The sequence below is a fragment of the Sapajus apella genome, unplaced genomic scaffold (assembly GCF_009761245.1).
Source record: "Sapajus apella isolate SASKATOON/1434 unplaced genomic scaffold, GSC_monkey_1.0 scaffold161, whole genome shotgun sequence".
In the NCBI taxonomy this organism is placed as follows: Eukaryota; Metazoa; Chordata; class Mammalia; order Primates; family Cebidae; genus Sapajus; species Sapajus apella.
The window spans coordinates 843,045-864,489 of record NW_022437101.1 but is presented as its reverse complement, the minus strand read 5'-3'; the positions used below and the strand labels follow the sequence as shown (position 1 = coordinate 864,489).

The following is a 21,445-nucleotide window of genomic DNA, read 5'->3' as shown; positions in this document are numbered from 1 at the left end:
GGATCCCCAAGGCAGAGGAAATGGCCTCCAGCCTCAGTCCCTGCTGATGGGAACCACAGAGCTGTTTACCAAGAGAACAAAGGCCAGAGCAGCTGCCTTACCTAGGGAGAGCCTGGCAAGCTAGTCAGGGTGATTTATAGGGGCTGTCACCACTGCATCCTGCAAAGGTCAGGATGCCAACGTTCAACAGCCTTTTAACCACCTTGCTGGCTTGTTAAGCCCTTCCCTCTCAGCAGCTTGGCCAGTCTGGTTTCAGTTTGTGCTAAATAGACCTCAGATCACAGGGCCAGAAAAGAGTTTGTCCCAATTATTGCTAAGATGGGGATGAAGCTCTGGGAACCCCAGCATTTCCTGTCCTGGGCTCTGCGTCCCTACTGAGCCTGACAATAGCTCTGTGAAGTCAGTCCATTATATCCCACTTCTGGCGAGGAGACAGCATCAGGGAGGTTCCAGCAGTTTGGTTTGTCCAGACCACAAATAAGTGGGAAGCTGGCATTTCAACCTAGGTCTGCTAGAGCACAGAACCTGGGTGCTGGCTGCCTGCTGTAGAGAGCAGGAGGCCAGGAGGCCTCAGGGTATCCTAGGGTTGGGATCTTTGGCTCTCAGCTTGTTCCAAGTGGTCTTGGAAAACTTCAGCCCACACGACTCTGAGGGAAGAGGGAGGGAGCTCACACTGCCTGTGGGCTGCCCTTGCCAGAAGTTTGGTACAATCTGGAGGCGGCAGAGACTCAGAGGTTCAGCAACTTACCTAACAACACACAGTGGGGCTGTGGGCAGCAGCGGCCGCCCACCTCCAGGGCAAGCCTATTGCTGGATGCTATTGCCAGGTAGGCCTCAGCACGCTCTACTCTCTAGATGTGAGTTGTCTGGATGGGGGCGGGGGACATTATTATGACAGAGGAAAGAAGCAGTCCCTGAGGTCCTGGACCCCAGCCCTATTCTGGGGGCTCTTGTATACACAGCTCGGGAGACAAAGACCATCCAGGGTGAAGAGGACAACTGCCACTGGGTTTTGTGTGAGAGGACAGACACTCAGACTGTCAGCTCCCCAGCCCTGCCCCGAGAAGGCAGTCTCATGACTATCTCTGCACACCCATCAGGCCCCATGGTTCAAAACCACTCCTGAGGTAGGGTGGACATCGGCAGGGCCAGGGCTTTACCTGGAGCTCACTGTGGCAGAGCCTGTCAGAGCTTTCTAATGGGTGGCAGCTGCAGGCCTCCAGCCATGTGGGGCTCCTGGGTGGGGGTGGAGGGCACTCCGAAGAGACTGGCCGGTCTGCCTCTAAACACACAGACAGGAGAACTGTCGCTCAGAGCAGAGAAAGCATGTCAGCCCCAGAGCCCACGTGCCCATCTGAGAGAGGCCTGCCGGCCCCCGGTTGGTGGGAGCTTCTGCTGAGCCCTTGGCCCCTGCTCTTCAACATGGACAGGGCTGCTCAGAGCTGGTGGGTCCCTCGGTCATGGGAATGCCAGGCTCTGCTAGTAGGTGGAGGGCAGACATTCCTTGGCTTGTGGCCCCCTGCACCATGACCTGCCCTGGCACCCTCATGTTCACCTGAGCTCTGGGGAGGGAGGAAACAGCTCTGCGCCCCCGCTCCCATGGCTTTGGGGACTTTACCCCTATGCTTAGTGTCAGGGCCAGAACTGGGGAGCCTCACAGCCCTGGGGCACAAAATGTAAAGGGGCACCAAAAAACTTCAGTAATCAAGATATTTATTGTAATGTTTTAAAAAATGAGCATTAATGCAAAAAAATCCTTGTATTAGGTTCCCATTGCAGCTCTAATAAACTGCCAGCAGTTTGACAGCTTAACACAATGTGATTTTCTTCCAGTTCTGGGGGTTGGAAGTCATAACCAGTCTTCTGAGGCTAAAATCCAGGTGTCAGCAGGGCTGGTTTCTTGAAGGACACAGGGAGAAGCAGTTCATTGTCTCTTGCACCTTCCAGGGGCTACAGCAAGGCCTTGGCTGTGGCCTCAGCACCACATCTCTGCCTTTGTCCTGCCTTGCCACCTCCTCTGTGGTCAGACTTCCTTCTGCCTTCCTCTTAACCCCTAAAACTGCACCCAGCCCCTCAGATAACCCAACCTCTCAACCCTCACCACACCTACAGAGTCTCTTGTACTGTGTAAGGTAACGTGGTCATAAGTTCCAGGGATCAGGACATCTGTGGGGGAGGGGGGCATTATTCAGTTAACCACATCCATGGTCAAATTCGAACATGTGAAATAAAGGCGGGCAGTGTGGTGGGTTGGGGTGGGCAAGGCCCTCATGCTCAAGGTCTGTGCAAGTGCATAGCTGCTCCTGTTTATTGAAAACTTTAATATATTGTTCATCTAGGATTTTTTTTGCCTTAATGTTTATTCTTAAAAATACTGCAATAAAATGTTTATCCTAGTTACTGAGGTTTTGGGTGCCCCTTAAATTGTGCCCCTGTGGTGAGTGCCTGGCTTGTCTCACCCGAGGCCAGGCTCTGCTTAGAATGAACAATAGGCATGACCCAGCTCTGCATGCCCATCTTGAAGAAGGGTCCCAGCCCCTTCCAGCCCCAGGACCACAAACTCCTCCCTTAAGAATTCTGCCCGCCTTCCCTTGGGACTCCCATCCCTGCTGCTGGCGTTCCACTGCCCCTAGCTGTGCCTCTCTGTCCACCTGTCTTCCTGGTGTACCCATTCCAGTCCTTACCCTTTGGAAGTATGGGATTGTGGACTCTTCTCAGAAACCCACCCCAGAAGAACATAGGCTTTGTAGAAAGACCATGCAGGTGTTAATAAAGGCCCATCACCATCTGTATGACAATAGGCAAATCACACAGCCTCTCTGATTCTTTGTAATATGGAGAAGCTAATACCCCTCAGACTGCTCAGGGTCATACTGTATGTCAAGTCCAAACCACTATCCCTGGCACTAGGGTGCCCAGGCAAGGCAGAGGCCAGGAGGGCTTGGAGCCTGGACCCCCACTGTGAAGCCAGCACCCTCCTCCTTGCTAGGTGACCCAGACTCAGTTACCTAGCCTCCCTGGACCTCCTTTGCCCCACCTGGAACACCTGCTTCCCAGGCGGTAGGATGAGCAGGCACTCCTAAAGCCGGTCCTGGGCAAAGAGGGAAGGGATTCCCTTGGTGCCCTCTGGGAACATGGGGCATTAGGAGAAAGGGTGTGAAGTTTGACACCGGAGATCCCTCACTGGGGCGGACTTCGGGCGTGGCATCCCAGGCACTCAAAGATCCCTGGCCCTCCCTCGCCCCAGGGTCCGGGCCTGGGGCGGCGCTGGCCGGGGCGGGCGGGCGGCGGGCAAGACGCTACCTGCGCGCGTGCCGGGCATTCCAGCCGCCGCCGCGCCTCCGCGCCGGGGCGCGCCATGGGCCTGATGCCGGCCGCGCGGGCCTTCTCCGGGTGCCGCGCCTGCCCGTGGCCGCCCTGCCGCCTGCCCGCCTGCTGCGCGCCCGCCGCCCCAGGTAGGGGCGGGACAGGATGCGGGCGCCCCCGGGCCCGCTGGAGAAGTGGCATCTCCAGGCCAGAGAGGCGCTCGAACTCGGACTGGCGCTGCGGGCGAGGAGAGCGTCGCGCATGCGTCTCGCGGGGATCGGCGGGGAGCCTGGGGGAGTTTGGGTGTCACAGCGGATCCACTGCAGCCGGACTGTTCCCAGGGGGCGGGGGTCGTGCGTGTCCGAGGGAAGAGGCAGAGGCCGAATCTCCTGCTGGCGGTGGGCGGCCCGCGTGTAGAGATGAGGACTTTGAGTCTGGGAGGGGCGCAGGGACTTGCAAAGGATCCCTACCCACCACCCGATATGGAGGGGACCCAGCAGGATCCGGGCCCGGGGCTCAGAACCCAAGCCTCTCTGGGCCACAGGAAGGGGTGTGGGACCGGAGCCTCCAGGAGGAGGGAATCACTTCTGCCCTGGGGCGGGCTGCCCAGGACAGGACCCCTCCAGGTGAGCTTAGCCTCTGCTGTGCTCCTCCAGGCCGGAACGGGTAGGAAGCAGGGGCGTTTTCAGCTGTGCTGGCTGGCTGGTGGGTCTTCTTGCTTACAGCCTTGGGGGCAATTCTGAGGCTCTCTAGTACCTAGCGCAGAGCCTGGAAGTGTCAGAGTTGGCCGGCCCTGCACTGAAGACAAAGGGTGTGGTGGTTGCATGGAGGATGACGGGTGTTGGGGTGCAGGGGACCAGAGAGCAGGAAGGTCAGGAGCCAAGAGGGAAACTGTGGAATTACCCAAAGTTTGGGAGTCTCTAGAGAGAATTTTAGAATTATTTTCTTCATTGTGCCTCTTCCCAGAATCTTCCCACTCCTGAAAAAGAGTAAAAAGCAGGCGTGTGACTGAAGCAGACCTGCTATGCAGCTCTGCTCTGCTCTGCTCTGGGATCAGCTGCAAAAGGGAATCCCAGGCCCCTCTTCCCTGCTGCGGCCTTGGGGGTGGGACTCAGGGGCAGGCAGAGCCTGTCCAGGAATTGACCCTGCAAGGTCGGAGAAAGCCACATTTCAAAGCATCTGCTCCCCGGTGCCTAGTGTGGTCAATAGCCTGTGGACACTCACACCCTGGGAGGTGGCGAAGCCCAGCTCAGAGGGGCTGAGGACAGTGCCCAGGGTCATAGAGGACGAGGGCTGCAGCCAGCAGACTGCTCTGCCTGGGCTTCCTCTCCCGTGTGGGATTCCTAGGGGGAATGCTTTGCTAGGGGGATGCTGGCAGAGGATGCCCAGCAGCAGGTTCATCAAGAGGAGAGGCAGCATCTGCCAGTTTCACCTGCAGTGGCAGAGCCAGTGCTCTCTGAAGAGCATGGGCTGGGACCTCGAGGAACCCACATGATGGCTGGGTTTCCAGGGAGCTGACAAACCTACTAGAACTAGTTCTTGGCAAGGCTGCCCTCCGAGTGTGCCAGGAGGGCTGAGAGAGTTCATCCAGGAGGGGGCAGGCCCTGCCAGGCTCCCCTCGAGAGACCCTGGTTGCGGGGAGGGGGTGGGTGGGGCCCTTGATGTGGAGGCCAGGCCCAGAAGCCCTAGGACCTGGTGCCTTCTGCAGGAGGGCTGCAGGGAAGGAAGCCTCTTGGGAGGCCGAGCTGGAATGAGGCCTTCCCACAGCTCCTGGCAGCTCCTTTCCATGGGTTCCTAGTGGCCAGCTGGGAATGTGGGGCCAACCTGTGGCCTGGTGGTGCCTGGGGGCTGGGCCTCAGGGAACTCTCACCTTCAAAGCACCCCCTAAAGACAGGTGTGATCATCCCATTTTATAGATTTCATAGATGGAGAGACTGAGCCCCCAGGAGAGGGAGGCAACTCCGCTCCTCAGTGGGTTAGCCAGGGTGTGCAGCAGACCAATACTGGTGCCAATCCAGAATCTTTGTCTCTGTGGCCTTTGGCCTTGAACATCATCTACTTGCCTGTGTCCCCACCCAAGCCCCACAATGCCCGGGCAGGGTGCTGCCAACCATGCCCCCTAACCCCTGCCCTCCAACCCCCATGGTCCTCTGTCATGTGCCCTGCAACCCCACCTGCCTGCCTGCCTCCTGCTCATCTTTAAGACGTTGATTTCAGACATCACCTCCTCCTGAACCTGTTCTCTCTAGAAGTGCCCAGGACCTTGTGGATGTCCCTTTCCTGGCTCTTCCAGCCCTGTTTTGGGAAAGTGGTCAGGAAGGCACCATGGGGCAGCAGAGGGTTAGTGGTTGTGCTGGGGCTGGGAGCTGCCTGGATGTGCTGGCACAGTGTGAACAGCAGGCTGGCCCAGGCTCTGCACCCCTAGGGGCTGGAGGAGGGAGTGGGGCAGGGCCTTGCATGCCTGCCAAGTTTAGGCTTTATCCTGAGAACAGTGTTAAAGGTAGCAGGAGAGGCCCCAGGGGGATTTATATGTTTATGGCTCTCAGGGCAGCTCTCTAATTCCTAGAGCAGGGCCAGGCACAAAGGACAGGGGTGATGGAAAGGTGGATAAACAGACCCACAGCAGGGGTCCTAGGGGCAGGAGATGGGACAGCAGGCAGGGCTGGAGCCAAGAGATGGCTAGATGGAATTACCCATGCTCCATGGACCTCCAGAGAGAATTTTGGAATTTTTCCCTGGGGTCTCTTCCTTGACTGTGGCCTTCAGTCAGCAGTGAGTTGAGGGTGGAGCTGAAAGCTGTGAGTTGGGATGGGAGGCGGCCCTGGAGAGTGTGGTCCCCTCCTTCACTGGTTCTCTTTGGCCTCTGCTGCAACCCCAGCATGTGGCCCTGGGCAGGCCAGCAACCCAGCAGGGGGGAGTGTCCTCGCCCTGTCTGGAGTAGTGGCAGTCAGGGCTGTGACAGTTGAGGGAAAGCTGAAGGGAGGGTCTGGGGTAGCTCACGTAGGAGGACTTCTGAGGGCTAGTAGGAAATTTGCCCAGACTGAAGAGGAAAGCGACACTAGGGAGAAGGCCCTGCCCACTCCAGCCCCAAGAAGGCAGATGGATTCATGCCACTCAAGCAGTGGGCAGAGCTGGAGAAGGTGATGTGTGTGTGTGCAGATGGAGGCAGGAGGCAGGCAGCAGGCACCAGGTGCACTGCCAGGCCAGCCCGTCCCCTCACGGGACTGTCTGCCTGTGGGCACTTCCTCCCAGGTGCCCTCTGCCTACCCATTTGAGGTCCCAGCAGAGGCCTCTTGTCCCAAGAGGTGTGGCTTCCCATTGCTACCTTTCCTACTTATCCTGGCCCCAGCGTCCTTGGGGCAAGTCTGTGCCCCAGAGGTCAAAGCAGAAGAGCTGAATGAATACCTGGCAAGACCACATGAGTGGAGCATGGGCTAGGTTGGAAGCAATAGGGGATGGTGGGGACTGCGGAGAACTGGCCCATGTGTGTGCTATCAGATGCCACCGAGCTCTGCAACTGTTGCTTTTTTGGAACTCAGGCCTGGTGTCACCACATCTGGATTTTTTAAGAGAAGCTGGGAATCCAGATTTATGTATAAAATCTCTTGATTGTAAATAACTAATTTAAAAATGGTTCAAACATCATACTAGCTAAACAGGCACATCTGTGGACCTATGTGGCCCATTGTTGGGCATCGGTTGTTGAGCCCTGACTGAGGTGAGAGAGAGCAGGGGCTCAGTGTCCCTGGACCAGCCCAGGCCACACTTGGGCTGGTAGAAAGGCCAGGACACTGTCAGTGGTGAGCCCCAGAGCCTCCTCGGACTGGCTTCTCAGAGGTGCCCCAGGCAGCTAGCAGGCCAAGTTTGCAGCAGGGTTACCCCCTGTGCTCAAGGCTCATGAATGGCCCCTTGGGCCCCACTTATGGGCAGGGGTGACTGGTCTCGCCTACCGGGTCCCAGGTGGCAGCAGCTTTCCCTTCGTGTTAGTATTGTGACCTCTGCCTGTTGTCCCTCCACAGGACCCACGTTCTCAGGAACGGCTGGTGCTGAGTTGAGGCATGCCCCACATAGGTATCTCCGGACCAGCGTGGGCGCCAAGCAGTCATGTGACCGAGTACATTCTCTATACCTGGAGACAGACTGCCTGGGTTGGAACCTTGTCCCTGTCATGCATGCTGAGTGAACTTGTGCACATTCTTAAGCCCCCATGCCTCTCAGTTCAAACACCCCACAAGCTGAACAGGCAAAAGTCAAGATAATGATGACAATGGTTACGGTGATGGTGACAGTCCCCGAGTTATCAAGATGGGAAGGATTAATGTGCTGATGGGTGTAAAATGCTCAGAGCAGCACCTGGCACCACAGCACCTGGCACCACAGCACCATGTGTAGCTGCATCGGCACTCTCCTCACTCTCACACGCCCCCCACCTGTGTATGCTCATGCACACACAAGCCCACATGCATACATATGCACGTACATTTGCAAGCCCACACCCAGCGCGTATGCACACGTGCACATACTAGCCCACACTACATGCACACATGTGCACACACACTTCTCGCCAAAGCATTGCTGGCATCCAGCAGGTGTAGCCCACATGGGCATGTGTTCTCAAAGGAAGAGTCTTTACCTTTCAGGTTTTATACACTTAGTTTTTGGGTCAAGCAGGGTGAGGAGGATCATTTACTGTGTCCTGCTCTGTGCCAGGCACTGTATCAGGGACTGATGTATCTTATTCCAAAATAGCCCCTGTGTTGCGGAGCTAAGTAAGACAAATGGAGCCCCACTTTTAGCTGGCTCAGTGCCCAGGTCTCTGGGAAGTCCTATGCCTGGACATGGAGCTTTGGCATCTTGCCCCTGGAACAGCCCACAAGCCACCCTGTAGGGAAGGTCTCTGCACAGTGGGTGTGAATAATGTCAGGCACTCCAGAGTCAGGAACTCAGCTTGAAAGCTTAGAGTCTGGCAGAAGTCTGTTTCTCCTGTTATTGTACCATGGTATAGACAGCTTTATGGCTTTCAACTCCTTCCTTTCTTTGCCTGGGCTGCCAGGAACCTCTTAGACTAGTGATAAATTCAGTTTTCATAGATTTCTCTGAAGTTCCCCTGCCTCCTTCCCCTCTCCCTCTATTCCTCATCTGGCGTCTTGTCATGTATTGTTTTAGATCATTCTCTCTCTGATTTCTTTGCTTTCTTTTTGCTAATGTTATTTAAGAGTAGCATACAGAAAAGTATACAAGTCATAAGTGTACAGTTCAGTGAATTTTCTCAAGTGGGACATAACGGGGTAAGCCGTGCAGGGGGAGACACAGTGTTACCAGAACCTCAGAAGCCTTTGAGCCCCTTCCAGTCACTGACCTACCAAGGTAACCGTGTCCTGGCCTAATAGCATGATGAGTCTGGCCTATCTTTAACTTTACATAAATGGAGTCATGCAGTGTGCACTCTGGGGTTTGGCTTCTTTTGTTTCTGATGATGTTTTTTGTTTTCTAATTTTTAAAAATTTTCATAAAATACACCTCACATAAAACATCCTATCTTCATCATTTTTAAAGCACACAGTTTAGCAGCATTACATTCATTCAAATTATGGTGCAGCCACCAGTACTCTCCATCTCCAGAACACTTCCCATCTTGCAAAGCTGAGACTCTGCCCATTCAATTCTAACTTCCATCTCCCCTGCCCCCAGCCGCTTCAGCTGCCATTCTACTTCTGTCTCAGTGAATTTGACTACTCCAGGCTCCACATATAAGAGGAATCACACAGTATTTGTCCTTTTGTGAATGTTTTACACATGATATTCTCCAGGTTCACCCATGTTGTAGCATGTGTCTGAATTTCCCTCCTTTTTAAGGCTGAATCAGTTTCCACTGTATGCAAATACCATGTCTTGCTTCTCCATTTATTCACTGATAGACACATGGCTTGCTTCTGTGTTTCAGCTACTGTGAATAATGCCACTGTGAACCTGAGTGTGCAAGTACCTCTTTGAGACCTTACTTTTAATTATTTTAGGTATATACCCAGGGGAGGGATTACTGGTGATTCTAGTTTTGATTTTTTGAGGACCTGCCATACTGTTTTCCACAGCAACTGCCATCTTATCATCCTTCCAGCAGTGCACAAGGAAGGGTTTCTCCATCTCCTCGCCAACACTTGTGACTACCTGTTCTTTTGATAGTAGCCATCCTAGTGAGGTGGGATCAGATAGTGGTTTGGATTTGCGTTTTCCTGATGGTGATTGATGCTGAGTCATGACTATGGTTTTCATATTACTGTGTCTGTCTTGTCCGGTGAGCTGTGCCTCATTTATTCTCATTGCTGCACAGTGTTCCACAGTAAGAACAATATAGGAGATATACTGGTTCTGCTGGAGATGGGCATTGGATGGCTTCTCATTCGGAATGGCTGCAAAACCAGTCAATGACATGCATAATGCATGCTCCCTGAGGGCCATTTGCTCCTGGCTTGGGCAAGCTCCAGGGGCCAGGTCATGCCACCAGCCCACTGCTCCCTCCTGCTGTCTGTCCATAGGCAGCCCAGGGCTCAGCCTTCTGGTGTGCGTCCTCCCAGTATTTAATTTGTTTCCTGGGGAGGAGCCACTTTTAGCCCTAATAGTGTACCTGCCCTCCATCGTCCCAAGTACCCACCACTGAGCTGCGTGGTGGAGGGTGTGACTAGCTCCTCTCTGTGCTCAGGGATCTTTGGGCAGCGCCTGGAGGACACAGTCCACCATGAGCGGAAGTATGGCCCCCGCCTGGCACCCCTGCTGGTGGAGCAGTGTGTGGACTTCATCCGGGAGCGTGGGCTCACTGAGGAGGGGCTGTTCCGAATGCCGGGCCAGGCCAACCTGGTGAGGGACCTGCAGGATTCCTTCGACTGTGGGGAGAAGCCACTGTTTGACAGGTGAGCTCATGAACAGGGGTGATGTAGAGCCGCTTGTTCATTCCTCCTGCAGGGGATCCTGCCCAGGACACCAGCTCCAGTGATGACAGGGGTGAGCTGGTGACTGGATGGTGGGCCAACCTTCCCAGTGGCAGACTATAGGGCACACCCTCACCCTGCCAGCCTGGGGTCCCCTCTCAGGATCTGTCTCTTGGCCATGCTTCCTCCGGTGACCTACCGCCAGGCTGTATTGGTGGCATAGCAGCTCGGCTTCCTTCCTCTTGGGTTCCAGGGACAGGGGAGCAAGTCTTCTGCACCTGCCCTAGGACCATGTCCATTCTACCCATCATGGGGGTGTACCCAGGCCCTGGATCACCCTGGGTGGAGCCAACTATACCCCAGCGCAGGGCTGTTTGGGGAATCTGTTTCCCCTGACAGTGCCCCTACCCATCATGGGGCAATTTTTTTCATAGAGTTCTTCCTGAATCAAGAAAACCTACCCTCCACGGGCTTCCACCCTGTCTTCTTGGATCTGCCCCAGGACCCACAGGTTGCCCTGGTCTCTCAGGGCTTCTCCTCTGGGACAGAACACTCAGCCCCTCAGCTTCTTCCCAGGCCCGTCACTGCAGCCAGGGGAGGTGTCTCCTCTCCTTAGATGAAGAGGACTGACCACTGCTCCCCAGAGATGCTCTGCCCAGGCAGTTACGGGGGACCTTTCATCCAGAGCTTTATGAAGCTCCATCCCACTGCTGAGTTCAGTGAGCTTGTGGTCCATTCTGAACTTCTGCCAGCCAGGCCTCTTCCATCCTATGTCTTATGTGGCCCAGTGTTGGGGTTGGAGATGCTTCAAATAATGTTACTTGGGTAGAGCCTGGGAACTGGGACTTTTGGAAGTTCTCCAGGATCAGATGCTCTGCCGCCCTAGTGCCTGATGCTACCTGAGGGGCTTCTGCAGACCTCGCCACTCCCCTACTCAAACTCTGCTGGAGTGGCCCAAACTCCCTGGAGTGGCGCAGGCCATCTGAGGCTTACCCACCCTGCCAGGTTTCCACCTGGGCACACCTGCTCTCCCAAGGTGTGGTTTCTGGCGTGCTCAGCCTCCTTTCCCCACTTGGCCTGCCTGCTGAATTCCCCTGGAAAGGCAGCTGGCACCCGCAGGGTGTGTTCTATGCAGACCTGACTCTCAGCCTTCCAGCAGCCTGGGGCAGCCTTCCCTGTGTCTTGGAGGCCCTCTACTGTCAGCTTTCTCCCTCTCTGGCCGCTTCTATGCTGTTTCTGGAATTGTCTCTGGAGGGCCTTCTCTACAGTGGGCATGTTAGCCTTGTTCCTCCACCCCCATCCCTGCGTGACCCCATACTGCCACGGCGGGCCTGGGCTTTGGTTCCCTCTCCCTTTAGAAACTCCTCCTTGGGTATCTGAGGCCATCCTTCCCGCTTCCTGCCATTACCATGGCAGCTCCTCTGGCTCTGCATCTGTACCCACAGAGGGCCCCTCCTCACCACGTCCCCCAGACGGAGGACCCCTTCCCTGCCCCCACCTCCCTGGCGGAGGGCCCCCGTCCCTACCCACCCGAGACAGAGGGCCCCCTGCCCACCCACCCCCAACAGAGGAGCCCCTCCTCACCCACTTCCGACAGAGGCTTTTGGGATGGAGCTCTCTCCCCCAGGCCATAGCCTGCCCGCTTGCTGGGGTGTTGGCTTCTAACCTGCACCTTCCCCACAAAGCCCCCTCCTCACTTTCCTGCTCATCTCTATAAGAAGGTACCCTTTAGCCCCAGGTCCTGGGCTTCTCTCCTATTAAAGCCTCACCAGTCTTGGAAGCCTCAGTGCTTGGAGCTGCCCCATACCTGTCCCTTCCCAGCACATCGTCCCCTGCGCACTGGGCTGTCCGTCTCGCAGGCAGCCACCCTGCTGCTGAGTGCTGAGGACAGCCTCCTCTGTGCCGGAGCTTGGGGCTGCAGGGACTCCTGGCTGCCAGGCTCTTCTTATTCCCTCAGCTGCTATCCTTCCTGGATGGATGCTGGTGTTAGTGTGGGCAAGAGGGGGTCCCTGAGAAGGGAGAGATGATGAGGAACCTGCAGATGGAGGGTTGCCACAGTGTGGGCTGCCCTGACCACCAGGACCAGTTTGCCACCAGGGCAGGCACCTCATCTGCTGACCAACTGCTGCCCTGTCTGCCTCGCAACCCCCACCTCTGCCTGCAGTGTGTCACTGCATGCTGGGAGGGCCACAGGCTGTGCAGGGGCACCCACAGGGCCACAGGCTGTGCAGAGTTCTCCTTGGGGCTTATTAGAGGAGGGAAGGGGACAGCAGTTTAGGGAGAAGTCTCAAGAAAAGGCCTGGAAACAGCTGTTAAAAGTATTGCAGTGGGGAAGGAGGGAGAGGAGAGGGAGGGAAGGGCAAGGAAAGGAAGTAAGAGTTTGCTGATGATCGGATGGGAGGCTGGACAGGGCTGAACAGCAAGTCCTTGTGGGGCAGGGATGCAGCTCGGGAGGTCTGCAGAGGAGGGGCAGCTCTGTCCACTTGCCCAGGGCAGAAGCTCTCCTGTCCCTCCAGTTGCAGAAAAGGGGAAGACCTGGGCTGGCTCCGAACCACACTTCCCTGCCTCCTGACCCTCCCCCAATCTCTCTTGCTCTACTCAGGCTGCCATTGAAGGCATGGGGCCCCAGTGGAGAAGGGGCTGCTGGGCTTAAGCCTGGGTACCCAGGGCAGTTGGCCAGGAACGTGACCCAGGAGAAGGCCACCGAGGGTGTGGCAGCAGCAAGCCTGGCTGGAGAGGGAAGCGGGGGTGGAGTGGGGGCTTCCTGGACCCAGCCAGACCAAGAGCCACTGAGCCTCAGGCAACAAGGGGCCCCAGGTATATTTGGGATGCATATGGACACATGGAACCCCAGAATTCCAAATATGAAAGCCAGAAGGCACTTATCTCAGTGAGCCCAGCCTGGGATTCAGCCAGGGCCAGGGAATAGCATAAAGGCACAGCCACAGTCTCCTGGCCCTGGGCTCATCTTTCCTGCTGGAAATGCAGTCCAGGGCTTAAGTCCAGGGCCCTAGGCAAGTAGATGAACTACCTGGGGCATGTATACTACTTGGAATGCAAGCTCTGAGGAGATGCCAAGGCTCTCGTATAGGACCTCAACTGCAGACCCCACATGGGACCCAGGGAAGGACTGTGCCAGGCCTAGTGCCACCACCACCCACAGCTGGTCTACTTCAGCCTTGGCAGCTCCGAGCCAGAGCAGGAGACTGAGGCCTGGAGTGGACTCCTGGGGCACTGGAGAGGTGGTGATGAGCTTAGAAGGCTAGGTGTCCCCATTGTGGACAGGAAGAGAGGAAAGGGCCTGACCTCTGACCTGCTCCTGCTGTTGGTCCCCTGATACCTGCTCCCAGACAAGGAACCAGCAGCCCTGCTTGGTGGGAGCTTTGATGCAGCTCTTCCCACTCCAGCCAAGGTCAAGTACAGCAGGGAGGGCAAGCTTGGGCTGGGGCTGGCAGCACCTACAGAGGGCCTGTGAGACAGTTTTCCTACTGGAGAGCTGGCAGCTCCCAGGCTCCCACATCGTCCTGCAGGGGACCTTGGGATGGCCACCAGGCCTGTAGAAGGGGCCCCCAGCCCATGTCCCAGGGCCCTCCCCTGTGCAACCTGACCTACATCACACTTGATTCCTCTGGTCCAGGGCAGCTGCTAGGGTGGAGCAGCTGTGCTTTGCAGGGCCCTGTGGCTTTGCAGCCCCTGGAGTCCCGTGTAGTCTATGCAGGACAGGAGCAGGTCCTGGACGGACTGACACAGACATGAAACTCAGGGGTTCTGAACGGGTGCCTGGGCATGGTGGGTTGCCCCTGAGCTGGAACTCCTGGCCATGGATCCTTAGTCGCCCCTCCCCGAGCTCTATCCACTGCTCCCAGAAGCAGCATGGGCCTTTCCTTCACCAGGGCAGCTGACCACAGATGCAGCCCCAGTGTGCCCAAGCGTGCACCTGAGACCAGAGGCTGCCCCTTGGCAACAGGAGGGGTGCCAGTCACTCCTGAAATTTCCTGGCATCTCAGGCTTCACACACCTGTCCTCTTCTTCCCCCCAACTCCCCAGCACAACAGACGTGCACACGGTGGCCTCCCTGCTGAAGCTCTACCTGCGGGAGCTCCCCGAGCCCGTGGTCCCCTTCGCCAGGTACGAGGACTTCCTCAGCTGCGCCCAGCTGCTCACCAAGGACGAGGGGGAGGTCAGTGGCTCCTGGGGATAGCTCCTGGGAGATGGGCTGGCTGGGTGGCAGCCTGTAGAGTCAGGACACAGACTCTGGTTTGTCATGAATTTTCATGGCACATGGATCCTGTGGAGGCCTGCTTTGTGTGGGGGGTGTGGTGGGGGCCTGGAGCATCCTGCTTGGGTTAGGGAGGGGCCAGGGCATCCTGCTGTCTGTCTGGAGCCATACCTGTATGCGGCCTTGGAGGGGCAGGTCCGGGGATGCCCAGCTCTGGCCACTCACACTCCCCACACCCAACTCAGGCCACTCAGGCCTGTCATGGGCTCAGAAAGAGGGAGATCTTTTATTTATGTCTCATTTCCTTCCCAAAAGAATTTCAGCTGGCTCCCAAGACAGATGGGCCAGCCCTCCTGTCCCAGCCCCTGCAGGTGCTAGTCTGCAGCCCCAGGTGGCTCAGGGCCAGCTAAGGACTGTTTACCTCCCCTGAGGCCATGTGGGAGATGAGGGCTCATTATCTGGCAAATATTTGTGTCTTGATAAGCAAGCTGAGTGCTGGCCCTGACATTCTTCCACGGGCAGCTCACCCCTCACACCAGCTCCCTGGAAGCAAGTTAGCTTCCCAGGAGGTCACATCTGGGCCCTGGCCACTCCTTGAGGGGTGGGGGGAGGTGGTGGAGCCCTCTGGTCCATTGGGGTTGGGTCATCGTAGCCCCCACCTCCCTTCTCCTTGCTTACCCCTCCTCAAAGTCAGAGAAGGCCCAGGGGCCTCATTCCTGGTGTTTGTTTGAAATTCTGTTCTTCATTCCTAAGGGCACTCTGGAGTTGGCTAAACAAGTGAGCAACCTTCCTCAGGCCAATTACAACCTGCTCAGATACATCTGCAAGTAAGTGGCGTGGCAGGAGGGAACCACGCTTTCCTGTACTGGCTCTGCACTCATCCCCCAACCCCACCCTGAGACACACAACTCTTCCTTGTTGGGAGGGGGCCTGAGTCATTCCCCCTCCCCTGCTCCCTGCAGAGCCTCACCCAGCGTGGCCGCAGCAGGGAGTGGAAAATCGCAGACACTGAGCAGGTGGTTTTAAACAGTCCTGGGTAGATAATTCCAGAAGGGACATACCCTCAGTCCCTCCTGGGTGCCTCTCACCATCCTGTTCCCCCAGGCATCTGCCTCTTGACCCCAACCCTTCATGTATCCCTATCCTGGACTCTGAGAAGGGGCATGTAGGGCTGGTGCTGACTGGGGTCTGGGACTTCCCAGAATCTGCACCCACTGCTGTGTGGAGAGTCATGTGTCCTCCTTCCACACAAATAGTGGTGGGCCCTTGTCCCAGTGACCTTGGCTTCTGATGGCCCTCTTGGGCCCCAGGGGAATCCTGCCCTCATCAAGCCTGGCAGAGGCAGGCCGCACCCAGTGGGCAAAAGCCTGCAGGCAGCAAGGCTCAGCAGGGGTGAGGCAGGGCATCCAGGCTGCTCCCAGGTGACTGGGTGTCAGAACTTGCTTCTTTGATGATTGCTGCTTCCTTACTTTGCAGGTTTCTGCATGAAGTTCAAGCGTACTCAAATGTCAACAAGATGAGTGTCCAGAACCTGGCAACCGTCTTTGGACCTAACATTCTGCGGCCACAGGTTGAGGACCCAGTAACCATCATGGAAGGTAAGGGGGAGGTGTGCCTGGTGTCCCTGGGTGCTGCTGCGTCTGGGCTCATCTTGGTCTGGGGCAAGTCCTTGGAACCAGGTCAGCCCAGGGCCAGGCCAGCAGGAGGGGTGGCTCTGGAGACTTGGCAGGAACCTCTGCAGACCTCGCCCCGCCACCCCCATAAGGTCCAGCTGTAAGACAAAAAGGAACTTTGCAGCAGCAGATCACTGGGTATAATTAAAATGGCCAGGGGTTTCTGTGGACAGAAGAGGCTGGAGGGATGGGAGAGGCCAGCACTCTTGCCCTTGAACACCTACAGACATGTTTGCTTTCCTTTTATAATCACACGATTGTCACAGGTTCCTAGATGTCAGCTTTGCAAACCCTGGAGAATTTCTATGATAAATAACAATAAGTGATTACAAACAGCAGCAACAGCAGCTGCTTTCAGTAAGCTTCTACTAAGTGCTTTGTTGGTATCTCCTCATTTCAGCCTTTACAACCAGCCTGGGATGTGGTAATCGGCCCCAACTTTACAGATGAGGAAACTGAGGCCAGGAGAGGCGAGGGGACTCACCAGAGGCCAGTCAGCTAGACTTAGCAAAGGGCACAGGTGTAGGCTGCCATGGAAAAGAGAGCACACCTCACAGTGCCCATGGAACACTGTCCCCTGTGGAGGATGCACGAGAGACGTGCTGTTCAGATAGAAAGCCCACAGCTGAGGCTGTTTTGGCCCCTGTCCCATGTCCAGGGACATGATGGGGTGCTTTTGCCAAGCCCCGTCTTTGGCTTGCCCTGGCTGGGTCTCCCACCCCAAGACCCCACCAGGCCAGGAAAACACAGGTTCCCACCTGCCTGGTGGTAATAGATGCTCAAGGGGGAGGCCTGCCCTGCCTGCTTCATGGAATTCCTGCATCACCTAAGTTCTTGGCCTCAGAATTCTTTCCTTGCCTTCTTCTAGGATTCCTAGTCAACTTCAATGGGAGAGTCCACCATGGCACTCAGCCCTCCGTCCCACCCAGGGGACCTCTTAGCATCTGGTCTTTGTGGTGAGAGTGTTGGGAGAGAATGAGGCAGCTGGGTAGATGCTATGGTCCTTCCTGCACTGCCCACATCCACTGCAGGCCCCCACCCCACCACAAGAACTGAGTCCCCAGGACTGGGGGCTGCATCACAGGGGCCTTGGCCTAGAGATGGGGGATGGTGGGTGTGTGTGAGATTCTATGTGTGTGGGATTCTAGGGGGTGGGCAGGGTGCACTGTGTGTGCGATTGTTTGTGGGGGGCTTTGGGGAGGTTGGGGAGGCTGGGGAGGGTGCGTTGTGTATGTGTGTGTGGGATTTTGGGGAGTGGGCATTGTATGTGTGATTGTGTATTGAGAGGATTTGGGAAGGCTGGGTGGGGTGCATTGTGTGTGCATTTGTGTATGCGTGTGGGCTTTGGGAAAGCTGGGCAGAGTGCATTGTACATGCAATTTATGTGTGTGGGATTTTGGGGGAGTGTGCATTTTATGTGTGATTGTGTGCTAGGGGGGATTTGGGGAGGCTGGGTGGGTGCATTGTTTGTACAATTGTACGTGTGTGTGTGACTTTGGGGGTGGGTGGGATACACTGTATGTGTGATTGTCGGGGGAGGGATTTTTGGGGGTGGGTGGGTGCACTGTGTGTGCAATAGTATGTGTGTGCCCCCACACAGGAAAGGCTCTATTCCCTGTCCCAGAGTGTGGACATTCAGTCATGGCGGTTGTCAGCAGCATGGGGGTGGGGGAGGGGGTGGGAGTGGTAACAGGGGACAGCTGAGAGAGCTGTGGCATCTCAACTCCCAGTTTCCAGTCCCAACTTGCCACCTGCTCATCCTGCAGCCCTGGTGCCTGTCCCCTCACCCCACCCCAGCTGGAGGGCCTGGGAGCGGGCACAGTGTTTCCTCCCTGCTTGCAGCTCTGTGCCTGAGGAAGGTGGTTCTGTAGCCCCATCCTGCTGTCCTGCCTGGAGTTGGAGGGTGTGTGGTCCTTTCCTCTGGGCGGATGGAGTCTCCTTTGAGGGGCAGCCTGGCTCTAGGGACAGGACCAGCTCCCACAAAGCTGCAGCTTCCCCATGACTGGCAGAGCGACCCTGGGCCGGCCTCTGGCAGCAAGGCTTCTCTCCGCCTCTCTTCTCACAGGCACTTCCCTCATCCAGCACCTGATGACGGTCCTCATCCGCAAACACAGCCAGCTCTTCACAGCACCCACCCCGGAAGGGCCCACCTCCCCGCGCGCAGGCCAGCAGTGCGCAGTGGGGTGGGGCTCCGAGGAGGTCACCAGAGACAGCCAGGGAGAGCCCGGTGGCCCCGGCCTGCCGACGCACAGGACTTCTTCCCTGGATGGGGCGGCCGTGGCGGTGCTCTCCAGAACTGCCCCCACGGAGCCGGGGAGCCGGTGCAGCCCCGGGAAGAAGGTGCAGACCCTGCCCAGTTGGAAGTCCTCATTCCGGCAGCCGGGGTCCCGGTCCGGAAGCCCGAAGGGGGGTGGATCGTCCCTGGAGGTGCCCATCATCTCCTCTGGCGGGAACTGGCTCATGAACGGGCTGTCTTCCCTGCGCGGCCACCGCCGAGCCTCGTCGGGAGACCGGCTCAAGGACTCGGGCTCTGTGCAGAGACTCTCCACCTACGACAATGTGCCCCCTGCGGGCCTGGTTCCCGGCACGCCCAGCGTGGCCAGCATGGTGTGGTCGGGGGCCTCGTCCAGCGAGTCGTCGGCAGGGGGCTCACTCAGCAGCTGCACGGCCTGCCGCGCCAGCGACTCCTCCCGCAGCTCCTTGCACACCGAATGGGCCCTGGAGCCCTCCCCGCTCCCCAGCAGCAGCGAGGACCCCAAGTCCCTGGACCTGGGCCACAGCCTGGAGGAGGCGGGGATGGGTGCCAGCAACAGCGAGCCGGGCAGCCCCACCCGGGAGCGTGTGCGCCGCTCGGAGGCCCTGCAGGGGCTGGTCGCGGAGCTCAGGGCGGAGCTGTGCCGCCAGCGGACTGAGTACGAGAGGAGTGTGAAAAGGTAACGTGCTGCCACGTGGAGCCTCTTGTGACCGGGCGGAGCCTGCCGGAGAGCTGTGCTCTTGGCACGTGGGCGTCGGCCCCTGACCTCCCAGCCGCTGGCCCTGGAAGCCAGCCTCAGAGAGGGGAATCCTAGCTCTGGGAAAGCCCTGGGGCTGGCAGGCTTGGCACACAGTCAGCTTGGCACGCAGTCAGCGCTGTGGAGACCTGCTGACTCCACGCGAGTGGGAATGCCCGCCCAGCCAGGGGAACTTTGCTGCAGAGGTGGGAGCAGAGTCGGTGTGCAGTGCGCAGCCAGGGAGGGGCGGCCCCTGGAGGCAGGTCCCAGTACAGGGACCCGTAGCCTGGATGCTGGGCCCTAGGAAGTGCCCAGGCCCCAGGCCCCAGGCCAGCTAGGCGGGAAGTGAGGACCCCTTCCTGGATGGGATCAGAATCCAATTTCCCTGCTAAACCAAGCCCTTGTGCCTGCCCTGGTCACGGGATTGTTATGCTGCACCCTGAGGCTTGCAAGCTCATTCATAAAGGGGCGGAGTTCCTGCCTCCCACAATGACTGGGGTTCCCCTCTGCAGTGAGGAACCTCAGCTATTGAAGGCCGGGTTCTAAGCGCTGGGGGCTTCCCTCAGCACCTCAGATTTCTTGGCCCATCGGGCTGCAGGTAGGTCCCTGTTAGCTGGCTGACCTGTGCACCTGGGTCCCACACACTAGCAGGGGCTTCCTTTCTCCATCAGAGGCAGCGGATGGAGGTGGGAGGCAGTCCTGCTGCCCACTGAGCCTGTCATTTCCACTGGGAGCTACAATGAGAGCCCTTGCCCTTTTGCTCTGCTGACAGCTGTCTCCTGGGTGCTGGAGAGTGCCAGGCATGTACAGGCACTGTGTCTGCAACAGGAAGAGATGGGAGAGGGACCTTGAGCGCAGAGGCCTCTGCCATGGGGGAGGTTACAGCAGGCAGTGCCTGAGTCAGGGCTGGAAGGAGCCATAGGATGGAGCCGAGAAAGAAAATAGCATCAGTGAAACCCACAGGCCTCCAGAAACATAGTGGAAGATGCTAACTGCTTTGGATGCGCTCACAGGCCAAACTACAGGGCACGTGGGAACTCTTACCATGCAGAAGGCTGGGCTGGACATCTGTCGTGTGCAGAGTGCCTGGAGCTCTTCTGGCCTGCTCCAAGGTGTGGTTTCTCAAGGGAGATGCAGGGCTGTTGGACTCTGGGTCAGACTGCCTGGGTTCTAGTCCCAGCTCCACCAGGGATTGGCTGAGTGTCCCTGGCACCATCTCTGGGCCCCGGTGTGACCACGCCTGTTTGTCCTGAGTGTTAAGTGACTCAGTGGATGGGAGCACTCAGGAGCCTTTGCTGCTTGCATTAACTCCTGCCTGCTGGGCTGGAAGTAAGATGAGGTTCCCAGAGGCAGAGGGACAGCAGTGGTAGCCCTTGTGGAGTGACTGTCCTCAATAGCAAAGTGGTCTGGGTTGTTGTCTTGGTTAGAGGGAGGGTCTAGAGTGAGGAGGGTCTCTAAGCACAGGAAGGCAGGTAAGGGCATTAGCACCTGTCCCGTCCAGCAGGGGACTGGGAATGTGCATCCTGTTCTCTGTATGTATGGAGCCATCAGGAGGTGGGGTGAGGCTGGCTTTTGTCCGGACTCCCAGGACCCCAGTCGGATCCCCTCCCCAGGGCCCTTCTGGGGAGTCACCTTCCTTCATGCATTCCCAAAAGAGAGCCTGTTGTCTGTAAAGTACCAGATGCTGTGCAGGTGGCCACAGCTGTGGCCAAAACTGATCAAAATTTCTGCCTGCATTCTTATTTGGGTTGCAGGGAGACAAAGACTGATAGGCATGATACATTTCGAAAATGCACGGTGTGTTAAAAGGGAGATGAAGGAGAACATAGAGCAATGTGGAGGGGAGTGGAGAGGCACCTCAGGGTAGAGGGTTGGAGGGCACTGGGGAGGAGACCCCAGAGCTGTAGCCAGCAGTGAGCCCAAGACCCAGGCAAGCGGGGAGAGTCAGGGGCTGGGGACTGGAGATGTGTGAGGCGGGCCAATGGGCGGGGTCTTTTGGCCTGGGCAATGCTCTGGTTTTTTTCTGAGATGAGAATGAAGTGAGAAGCTGATGGTCTTGGCACTTTGGGCACTTTGACAGGTGCACCTGGGTGCCATGCCGAGCAGAGCTTGCCAGGGGACAAGGACAGAACACACCAATTAGGAGGCGTGGGGGTCCAGGCCTGATCTGTGGGGGGCATGGCCCTAAGGGGCAACAGGTGGAGGTGGGGGGAGCGGCCAGGTGCTGAGCATATTTTGAAGGTAGAGCCAAAAGGCTTTGTTACTGATCAGATATGGGGCTCAGAAAAATAATGGGCTTAGGGGAGGACATCATCGTTCAGCTGAGCAGGT

At 57.3% G+C, this 21,445-nt stretch overlaps 1 protein-coding gene across 11 annotated transcripts in view; it reads left to right on the top strand.

The window, feature by feature from the left end:
* The window catches only part of ARHGAP22 (Rho GTPase activating protein 22), a 214,178-nt gene that overhangs the window by 190,957 nt on the left and 1,776 nt on the right, over window positions 1–21,445 (top strand). For 9 of the 11 annotated variants that reach the window (XM_032266831.1, XM_032266837.1, XM_032266833.1 and 6 more), the window contains 5 exons: window positions 10,007–10,214; window positions 14,280–14,412; window positions 15,205–15,278; window positions 15,928–16,049; window positions 18,190–19,057. In XM_032266831.1, the coding sequence (XP_032122722.1) occupies window positions 10,007–10,214; window positions 14,280–14,412; window positions 15,205–15,278; window positions 15,928–16,049; window positions 18,190–19,057 (1,405 nt within the window). Of the gene's footprint in view, window positions 1–10,006; window positions 10,215–14,279; window positions 14,413–15,204; window positions 15,279–15,927; window positions 16,050–18,189; window positions 19,058–21,445 lie in introns of those variants that run through there. The other 2 variants (XR_004265065.1, XM_032266841.1) reach the window with 2 other exon arrangements.